Here is an 11,370-nt window from a genome sequence, read left to right as displayed (position 1 = left end):
TTGATACTTAATTCAAAGAGACAAGGAGAATATATTTCTAGAATTTTCATTTTATCTTTTATGGCGGTCATGTTTCTGTAATTACTTTTGAAAGACAATAGGCAACTTTCCCCATAACATCTGTATCCTCTAAATTGTGCTGGTTTATTTATTCTAAATATTAGTAAAATTCGGTAGGAGGAAATAGTTGAATTTGTAATTCTTTTTGAATTTGAATGGTATAATTACACCAATTATTTTTTCTACAATTAATTTACACACTGACATGTGCTCTTACTATGTGCTAAACGCATTACTAGGCATTCATGGATACAGAGCTCCCATAAACACTGTATGGACAAGGCAAGTTAAAAGAACCTCAGATCCTTTCAAGTAATGCTTGGTATTTTCCCACCTTATTCAGTTTATACATATTTAAATGAATTATAATAATGAATTGAGATTCTTTTAAGCGTGTAATCTCATAATGCCTTGTCTTCTTAATTTTAAACAGTTAATAAGTGAGAAAATTTTTAATAAAATTATTAACTTCAATCCAATAAAAACATTAAAGCACATGCTTGAATTAAAATGATTTTTATATTTTCTTTATTTCATAACAAGTATTATACAATAAAAAATCTTTGAACTTAACATAATATCTATAAGAAGAAGTGGTGTATTTACTTCACTTAAATATGCAAATGCTGTAATGCTTTTTTGCTTTTTATTTTATTCTTTCTTTCCAGATCTTTAACTTTTTTCAGTACAAGAGATTAAACCCAAAGTAGGAAATCTTAGACAAATGTGTTCTCACTAATCTATATTCCCAAGTGTGTGTGTATGTGTGTGTGTGTGTGTGTGTGTGTTTATGTGTTTGTGGTATGTGTGTGTGTGTATGTGGTATATGGGGTGTGTGTGTGTGTGTGTGTTTGTGGTGTGTGTGTGTGTGTGGTGTACGGTGTGTGTGTGTGTGTGTTTGTGGTATGTGTGTGTGTATGTGGTATATGGGGTGTGTGTGTGTGTGTGTTTGTGGTGTGTGTGTGTGTGGTGTACGGTGTGTGTGTGTGTGTTTGTGGTATGTGTGTGTGTATGTGGTATATGGGGTGTGTGTGTGTGTGTGTTTGTGGTGTGTGTGTGTGTTTGTGGTATGTGTGTGTGTATGTGGTATATGGGGTGTGTGTGTGTATGTGGTATATGGGGTGTGTGTGTGTGTTTGTGGTGTGTGTGTGTGTATGTGGTATATGGGGTGTGTGTGTGTATGTGGTATATGGGGTGTTTGTGGTGTGTGTGTGTGTATGTGGTATATGGGGTGTGTGTGTTTGTGGTGTGTGTGTGTATGTGGTATATGGGGTGTGTGTGTATGTGGTATATGGGGTGTTTGTGGTGTGTGTGTGTGTATGTGGTATATGGGGTGTGTGTGTGTTTGTGGTGTGTGTGTGTGTATGTGGTATATGGGGTGTGTGTGTGTATGTGGTATATGGGGTGTTTGTGGTGTGTGTGTGTGTATGTGGTATATGGGGTGTGTGTGTGTGTTTGTGGTGTGTGTGTGTGTGTGGTATATGGGGTGTGTGTGTGGTGTGTGTGTGTGGTGTGTGTGTGTGTGTGGTATATGGGGTGTGTGTGTGTGTGTGTGTGTGTGTGTGTGTGTGTGGTGTGTGTGCGTGTGTGTTTAAATTAAGTTAAACAGTTTCTCACCCAACTTTGCAGGCTGACACTGGTGTTCTTTGTGGTCCTGGCTGGCCTTGAACTCATCATACTCCATCTCATCCTCCTGAGCTCATGAGTACCACACGTCAAGGGTATCCCTTTAATAGCTAAGCTCACAATGTGATGTATCTGTTAATGTATATTCTTAATGTCAAGTGATTCCTGTGTTGAGTTAAAATAACTTCATTGTGTTTACTTTTGAAAATAATATCCCCACTGATTATTTGAGCAGCAAGTCCTGTTTACCACCATAAGGCCCATTTTCAGGGCAGCTTGTCTTGTTTGAAGGGAAGGAATGATGTCAACGTACATCTTCCTTTAAAACCTTGTCCTATTTTCTTAAAAGACAGTTGTTTTTGAGCGGTAATTGCAGGACACTTATTAGACTGTTAAGATTCAAATGGGTGCTGTTCTTGCGGAAACATTTTTTTTTAAAGCAGGATGTAAAAGTGTTCTAAAATATGATAGTAGTAGAATTATCTGGCTAAGTATTATTAACCAACTTCCATTTTCCAATTTACCCCCAGGAAATTATACATACGCATACAGTGTGTTCATAGATACCACTATATAATTTCATCTGCCTCCAATTAGTAATAGCGAGCTCTTACAACCTCATAAGACGAGGTATTAGAAACATGAGTAATAATGTTTCCTTTTTGACCTGGCTCCTGACAAAGAAATCACATAGCATTTGTTATTTCCTGAGCTACTGATCATTCGTATTCTTACTTTAGATGGCTGTGGAAGGGGAGAAGGAGTTGGGGGTGGAGTGGGGGGAAGAGGGTGTTGTCACTCTAAAGACACAGCCATCAGAAGAAACTTGAAAATTCCAGCCCCACAGCTCATTCTCTGGAGAGACAAGGGGGAGCTGAAATTAAGAAATGGCCATGCCTACACGATGAAACTGAATAAGGTTCCAACGTCTGAGGGTTAGCAGATTGTTGCTTAGTGAAAGTGTGTAAGGAAGACCACCCACTCCAACTCTACACTTCAGAGCCCTTCAGAGCTCATCTCCAGCACCTGTTCATTGAGTTGTCCATTCATAGCCTTACAACATCCTTTGCAATTTGTGAGCAACAGTTTAAGTGGTCGTCCTTCCTAAACCACCAGAGCAAATTATCGAATTTAAGGAAGGTGTCAAGGGAACTCCTAATTTGTAGCTTTCATACAAATGTTGTGAGTAATCTGAGTTCTGCAGGTCTGGGCAGCGTGTTGTAGGACTGGGCTCTTACGCTATATGGTCTGGGCTCCTAACAGTTAGTGTCACAGCTGAATTGAATTGTAAGATAAACCAGATGGTGCCATATGCTTAAATGATATAGGAAAAAATAACAATGGCATACATTTGGTCTCATAAGCAAGACTATGAATACAGAGATAACTGCTCATTTTGTCCTTCTTTCCTCTCCTTCCCTCTCTCCTCCCAAACCTCTGTCTCAGCAAAGAAAGCGAGTACCAAACCAGACATTACTATTTTACAATGGTTTGCTGGCAAGTAGCCTGAAGGGCCTGACAGAGATAAGTGTGCAAACATTTGAAACCATTCAAACCTTTTTGAAGGTTAGGTACAGTCGTGGAATATATGTCACACAGAATGTAGGCATTCTCTTATAGTCTACTTAGAGTTAACATTTGAAAAACAGAGCTGGGTATAAGCGTTTCAATTTTTGTTTTAAGTATTTGGATCGCTTTATAAAATAATTGGATATGAAATAAAGAAGGTTATCACTGTTTTCCAAAAAGATACTTTCAATGGATACTGACTTATTTTGAAGTTGATAAAGAATGCCATTCTCAAGGGATTATAGAAATAGGCTGTCTATTATTCCATAGTAGCAACATTGCTGTCATTTAAAAAAAATCTATACCAGTTCTTTACTGAATATAACAGAAAAGAGATCAAACATAAAATAGGGAATCCCAATTAGTCTGTGTTTGTATTTGCTCTGGTTTACTCATTAAATGAGCTGACAGGTAATACACATATAAACATATAGGTATTTGTACACACAACATACTTGTCTAATTTTATCCCAGGGACAAACCAGCAGAATTTCATAACAGATAAAACTGATTGCTAATCTCCTGGTAAGTGAATTAATCCTATGGTTCAATCATTTTCACACTCTTAGAAAACTCATACCACTGGGTATGAGTTTGAGAGAAGAAAAATATGGTGAAGAATTTGATCAAGTGTATATTAAACTTAATTTTGCTGAAGCACATATATTCATGGACGTGGTATTGATCAGAAAACATGTTATTGGAAAGGTCTCTATTCAAACTGTTTTTTGTTTTTGTCTTGTTTTGTTTCTTAAAGAAGATGAATGAAATGATAGCACCTGAGTTCTGATCCTCTTTGACTATCACATTTAATCGTGGTTACACAGTAGCACCGAAATCAGGACAAAAATACAAGAATTACAAGAGAGATCTTAAATGATGTGGGCTCATTGCATGCCTCGGACGGACTCATTTCTGAGAAAAGAATTCCAACTGCCAAAAGTTTGCTTTGTTTACTCCCAAAAGAAATAGACCCCACCCCAAACTAAACAAAAGATACAATAGACAGATTTTTTAATAGATATGTTATCTACAGTTCATAGGAAGGAGTCCTTTTAAATAGAAAAGGTTGATTGATTTTTTTTAACATAAAGCAAGATAGAGTACAAAAGCACAGCTTTTGTAATTTTGGTAATTTTGCAATTGTACAAACATATTGCATAGTATGTGTACGAAAATAGTTCCATTTTTCATATATCTATATATACAAGAAAACATTTACATGAAAGATACAAAACAAAATAAATTAATAATGGACCCAATTTAAAGAATCGTATAGATAAAGAAACAAACTCCAAATTGTGTCTCCATTTTTTTTTGTAAATTTCCTCGCACATCTTTAACCCTGTTTGACTTTTATTTATAAATATTCAAAGAAATGAAATACTAAAACTGGAAACCCAGGAAGAATCACAGTTCATTGTACCACACATCCTTTTGTGTTTGTCTTTATGATGCCAAAGACTGACCCACATCAATTAACACTTAAAAAAATAGCCCTCTAGTTCTAGAAGTATTTCATATTCATTAGATTTTGCAGAGACATATTTGGCAAGCAATGAAAGTTTCAACCCAACTAAGCTAATTCATCCTGAGGCCATTTTGGGTGTAGTCTTTATTTCCTCATTTTAAGAATACTGAGACATTCATTACCTATGTATAAAAGTATGCAGAGCGTACCACTGAAGTGTTCTTTCTACAACTGAAGCAGTAACTAATGGCTGCAGCTCTTATTCCTGCCAGAAGCACATTTACTTCCTTGTGTTGTAATTATAACCCCTATTTATTTTAATAAGTTAGTAGAAGCAATAGTGGTCTAGAGCTAAATACAATAGAAATCCTGATCTTTGGTCTTTGACGTTTCAGTGACTACTTGACTGCAGTTTAAAGCAACGTCTACGAAAGTGTTCAATGAAATCATTCATGAATTTATAATCGGGGATAATAGTGATTTTATTTTCCTTTTTGATAGTGATATTCTGCAGGAATCATTACCACAATATATGCTAATGTATGCAGCAAATGACTTAATGAATGTCTAAGAAGGGTCACGTGAGGAATTCTAATTAGGCCAAAGCTATAGGCAGTTAAGGAAAGCATACCTCAAACATATAAAACTCAAAAATGAGTTTGGTGATGGTGGTTGTATATAAAGAATTAGACCCTTAAATACTTTCAATTATAGTTAAATGTGCTATTGACCTGGGATGTTATGAACTAGAATGCTAACAGCATCAGATCTTCCCTTGCCTATTGCTTCCTTAAAAAGAGATACTATGTCTGCAAAGGTGGAATTAATTAGAGATATTACTGTACCAATGGTGTGTTTGGAAAACGAAGCACTGCTGTGTAAAGACATTAGAATATGAAAGAATTTTGGTAGGAATAAAATTTCAGTACCTGGCCATATTGACCTAAACACACTCTTCCCAACAGCCCATGCTTTTAGTTTGATGAGTGTCAGTAATTATAGAGCACTAAGCAGGGCACTTATACTGGGCACGTGTTAGTTAAAGCCCTGAAACGATATTTTTAGATGATGGCTACAAATGTTCTTCTTTTACTTAATATTATCCATATCATTGAAAACATCAACCAAACGTTATTTCCTCAAAGGAACTAATATTTAATTGGGATATGGAGAAAAAGAATAGGATGCTGTGAAGTTTTGTTTTAGACATGGATGAACAGCTCTTTAAGGGATAGATCATCAAAAATTCTAGCTTGGCAGAGTCTCGCAGACTCAATGATGATCATTAAATATGTTCTTAAAAGAATCAATAAAACTAAGAGACGAACATGACCAAAGAGAAATACCTAGCTTGATATACCTTTCTTACGGAGACTGCAGCCAAAGTGACTGGATATTTCTAAAGAGAGTTTTAAGTATCACATATAACCAGAACCCAATTCCAAATTCCTACACATATTTTCAGAGATTTATGGCACTACTTTCTACGATTTCCAAATGTTATTTTCTAAACTTGGAGAAATGATTCTATCCCGTATTGTGAAAATTATGATTCATAATAAAAATCGAGACTACTAAGTCCAGTAGCAAATGTTGGAGATACTGGGTAAATGGATCATAAAGTATTAAAAGTGCATTTTGTTTGGTTTAGCGTATGTTTTGATTGTTTTTGTATCCTTTAAAATTTCATCATTCAAGCATTATGAACTTAAAATAATAATGCATTCCCTTTTAAGCCCCAGAGACACTGAACGTAAAATATATCTGAATTTACAAATTGTGGCTCATAATTGAAATGCCAGGAACTTTCCCACTCCAATTTCTCCATTTCTGTTCTCTGCAGGATCTAAACTAAATGAGAAGTAAAGGTAAGACAAACAACATAGCTGAGTAGAGTCCATTGTGGCACAACTAAAAGTAATATCTATTAAATGGGATTTCAAGAAAATAGAATTTGAATCATTTACATAAGGTATAGTGTATGTGTTTTTGTGTGTGTATGTGTGCGTGTGCATGTGTGTGCGTGTGTGTGTGTGTGTGTGTGTGTGGTGTGTGTGTGTGTGTGCACGTGCACGCACTTCTGTGTTCATTCTGATCTGTAAAATTGCACTGGGAAAGCAATGGATAAATACTTCCTTCAGTTTCTGAACCTCCTTATCATCAAAGAACAATGATTTTCTATTAGGAAATCAAAGACTTCAGGGTCCATCTTCTCAGCCTTGAATAGAAGCTTAAATTTTGACATGACTGTGTCCAAAGAACCTTAAAGCAGTCCAACAATCAATTCAAGCCATTCATGTATTATTGTATATGGAAGTCATTGACCACATTCTTTCTTATTTAACAGGAATTTGAATGTTCTAAATCTTTTGAGTTTCTATGATTCTTTAATGTCTGGATTTTTCAGAATATCTTTGAGTTGAAAATTTGCCCGTTGTTCCACTTAATTTATTTGTGTGTTATTTATTCTCTAATTGTGGATTGATGATTGATTGATTGATTGATTGATTGATACAGGATCTCTCTGTATAGCCCTAGCCGCACTGTACTCACACAGATTCTCCTACCTTGGCCTCCGAAGTGTTGAAACTAAAGGTGTAAGCCATCTGTCCTAGCCTATAATTTGCCCCCACCCCCTTTGTTTCCTCACCACTCTTCATTCTTGGTATGTTGGCCTATGTATACAAATTCTGAATGTTTTCATTCATGCTAGAAGAAGCCTTTAGAGGATGTTTGATTTAATATTTCTGTTCTAAAGATTATAACTTTTTCTTTGTAAACTGAAGCTTAGAGGCATTCTCAGATTGCAGAACTTGGCTTAATTGATTAGTTAAAGACTTTCAAAACAGGGAGGATTACAAATCACAAGAATTAACATCCTTTGATTAGAAAATTCTGAAACTGCTTTAATTTAGCATGGCTAAAACCTTGGTATGTCCCAAATTAATGCAGAATGTCTTCTTCAAGTGAACACAGTGATAAACACTCACGACTCAAATTTCATGCCTCACGTACAGTGTGACTCTTTTGCAAAGACTAATGTGCAATCTTCACATAGTAAAGTTTGTTAGAAATGAATGAGGCTCTCTGTTATGACTTTTTCAAGTAGTTATATATCTCCACTTTTATTTTGATGTCAATTTACAGATTTGTAAGCTAACCCCAAAGCACAAGTCCAATACTATTTTAAAAATGATCAGAGTGAAAGGCCTTCCAGAGCCGTCAGCAGAATTGGAAAATGCTCGTGATATGGTGCTTGGCTGCTACTGGAAATGCTGGGACTCCAAAGGAGATAGATGGCTTTGGCCAATAGGCTGCTTTGCCGGTTGTATTATCCAGCTTTCTCATTTTTACTAACCAAACTACTTCAACAGATTCCAATAGTTTGCTCCACTCTCAGCTATAGAGAACAGTCTTTCAAAGATTCTGCAGTCACAGAGCCCTGAAATGTAACTTCCATACACCTGTCAATGGTGTACACAGGTACAAGAAGGGCATGATGGGAAAACTTAAGGACTTACCTTCGAGTCATCAAGCCACCTTCAGAAACTAGGAAATCTATAATACAAGTTTACATTCTTGTATTCTGTCGGTTTCAAGAATTTGAGTTTAAGAGTACCGCGATGAACAAAGCTGTAATACTCTGGCATTCCTTATTAGGAACTCACTTATAAAAATGAGCAGCGGAGAGAGCTATGGTTGATAACGTAAGGGTAGAGTAACAGTCTGATAGAAGTGGCTAAACGCTAACAGTCGAATGGAAAGGTGACTAGATTCCTCAACAGAGAAAGCACATGACTGAGACCCCTACTGAACATTTGTCTTTTTACCATGTTCTTTTCTGGAATTTATAATTTAACTTGTAACCTTCTTAAATATTAACCACAAATTAAAAGACAGATACTAAATTTGAAGGTGACGTCCCTACGGAAACTGAATCAGTTCTCAGCATTATATATCATGTTAGCTTTTAATTAAAGGCTGGTTTAACTTTTTTTTTTTTGCACTTAAAATCAAGTTTAATGTAAATGGGGCAAACAGAAGAGTGCTATTAAAACCTAAGGGTAAAGGAAACCATGTGAAGGTTTAAAGAAATAGCGGATGGATCCCCACCATAAGTATATCCCTCCTGGCTTATACTGGAACAGCTAAGATGTTTTTATTAAAAGCAAGTGTGTCACATGCACTAACCACGTAAATACTGTATAAGGCCATCCAGATCTGACAAATGACAGTATAATGGCGTTTTTGTTCATTTTGTAAAGATTATATTGCTGAGAGCTTTCAAAATTATCTAATGTACAAAATTCCGGACTTAGTAGACAAAGAGTACCAACACATTGAAGTGAAAGAAACAAAACAACTCAGGGAGAGGTGCTGTCTTGTCAATTCATTTAGTTAAAAATCACGTATTGAATTTAATTTTTTTTTTAGTAAAGCAAGCATTACATAATGCTTCAAAATTTTAAAATTCAGGGATAAAAGTTTACGTCCTAAAAAGATGAATGGAAAATTGTGCTTTCGGACTGCAGAATTAGTCTTCTGACGGGGTTAAGCGTTTTCATGTCGCCAGTGGATTTGGGACCTTCGTCTGGGTCATTAATGTGTTCGTGCGCAGTTCGCAGCCAGGTTCTGCAAAAATCTGTGTGCTTCACTCCACGTAGCAAAGGCACCTAAATTATTCTCCCTTTCGAGCAAAGGTCGTGATCCAGGTTTCCAGCCCTAAATATTTTTCCCATGGCCGAGCCAGTCACACTCTTTGTGTTGAGTATGGTGAATTAGGAAAGGTGAAGGCCAATCCCGGCGGACCCTGGAACAGTTTGCTCTGTGGTCCATCTGAAGACGCTCCGGACTGATCACAAGGGAAACCGAGCAAAACCGTGAAGCAGACGGACGGGAACAAAAGGCTATTCTGGTGTGAGGAGAAATCAGTCGCTTCAGCTCCACAAGCAAATGCTACTACTGGACTGACAGGTGGAGTCTACCCCAGCCGGAGAAAGGTAGAGTTTGCCATTGGGGCAGACGCACAGTTCATACACTGTCTGTCGAGAATTTGAAGAGCTGGGTGAAGAAGAGAAGGAACCGATTGGTAGATTTCCCAGCCGGATTGAATCTGCATTTAGAAAAATCTAGGAAGAAATAGAAAAAGAAAAAAAAAATCATTTAATTCTAACGTGGTAACCTCCCAGAGAGCATCGCATGACAATGGAGACTCTTGCTGTTCATGATGTTTTGAACAGATTACAAGCCTGTGCTTTGTCCACAGGCTCTGCTGCTGTCGGCCAATTTGAGCGGTGGCGTTCTGAGAACCGGCCTCCAACATGAAATGTGGTATGGAATAATGTGCTCAAAGAGCCGTTATTAAAAACGGCAGCAGTAATAACAATGGCATACACTCAGAAAATGAACGGCCGCGTAGAGGGTTTCTATTCAGCTTCTTAGTCGTGTCGGGAGACTATATAGAGAAAGAAGAGTATCGGCTGCGTTGGTGTTGCTGAAGAGGGAGGGAACTAATTAAAAACAGACCCCATCGCCTGTTTTTAAAAATAAAAATGCTCGTGAAAGAATGGGTAAAATTATTTTTAAAACATTCAGAAAAGTCTCACAGCCTAAAGATCAGGTGACTGAGGAATTCATGACAAGGGACAGATAATTCTACATATCATCATGCTTAAATTATCTATTAAATGCTAGCTGGTTTGGACAACCAATTTGACTAATACTTTCATTTGAGGGGCTACTTCACTTATTCAATAATTTCTAATACACTGATTATTTTGTATTCCTCCCCCCCCCCGTGTGTGTGTGTGTGTGTGTGTGTGTGTGTGTGTGTGTGTGTGTGTATCACTGGACCTATGTTGAGCTCAGAGGATGCTGACTAAAGTTCTTTCTCTGCTTCTACCCTGGGGGTTGAACTGAGGTCACCAGACGTGTGCCTTTAATCACTAAAGCTATCTCATTGATTCTTCTGTTCTTCTTAATCATAAACTCTGAGTTGCCTAGACAACCCAAAGTTGAAGGGAGGATAAGAGAGAGCAGAATTTCCTCCTTTCTTGTCTTAGACATTTCTTATCGGACTTCTGTTGGGGGCTTTGCTGCAGTGCACATCCATTTAGTTCTCTATGCTGGGGTGAAGTTCCAAGAAATGCTAACTGAACCATGTCACTCCTACTGTTCAAAGCTTCCCTTTTCCCCTCTCATTCCATATAAAACCTGTGGTCTTTCCCCAGGTTACACATCTTGCATGGCCTGCACTAGTCCCCCAACACCAGGAGCTCCAAATGATCTTGCTCATAGCTTGCACTGTTAAGAACAAGCTCAGAGCTGTTTTACATCCAATTCCCTCACTGTGGGATATTTGTTCCACAACTGAGATGAAATAAATATTAACTATATGCTTCGGTAACTTCTTCATTCATGTAAAGGGGACAAGTTTCCTAATGAATCCATTCACACAGGCTGCTGGAAAGAGATTGGCTTTCATCGAGATGAAACATAAGGCAGGATGCTAGAAGAACTGAGATACTGAAGACAAACACCGTATTCCCGAGCCTGTCTAGGTTGCAGCACGGATGGGCTTGCCCACCTCTCTCTGTCCTGCCAATGCAGTTACTGTGCTGTTCACTTTCCAACCTCTGAAATTG

The 11,370-nt window shown here is 37.4% G+C and overlaps 1 protein-coding gene across 4 annotated transcripts in view; it reads right to left on the bottom strand.

Moving 5' to 3' along the window:
• Positions 1-4,039: 4,039 nt before the first annotated feature.
• Sgcz (sarcoglycan zeta) overlaps positions 4,040-11,370 on the bottom strand; it is a 1,080,539-nt gene continuing 1,073,208 nt past the window's right edge. For 3 of the 4 annotated variants that reach the window (XM_039094728.2, XM_039094727.2, XM_039094729.2), the window contains exon 8: positions 4,040-9,855. In XM_039094728.2, coding sequence (XP_038950656.1) covers positions 9,664-9,855 — 192 coding nt within the window. In that variant the 3' untranslated portion in view covers positions 4,040-9,663. The remainder of the gene's footprint in view (positions 9,856-11,370) is intronic. The other variant, NM_001108875.2, reaches the window with a different exon arrangement.

The sequence above is a fragment of the Rattus norvegicus genome, chromosome 16 (genome assembly GCF_036323735.1).
Source record: "Rattus norvegicus strain BN/NHsdMcwi chromosome 16, GRCr8, whole genome shotgun sequence".
In the NCBI taxonomy this organism is placed as follows: domain Eukaryota; kingdom Metazoa; phylum Chordata; class Mammalia; order Rodentia; family Muridae; genus Rattus; species Rattus norvegicus.
The sequence above is the reverse complement of the archived record's forward strand: the minus strand, read 5'-3'. Positions and strand labels throughout refer to the sequence as shown.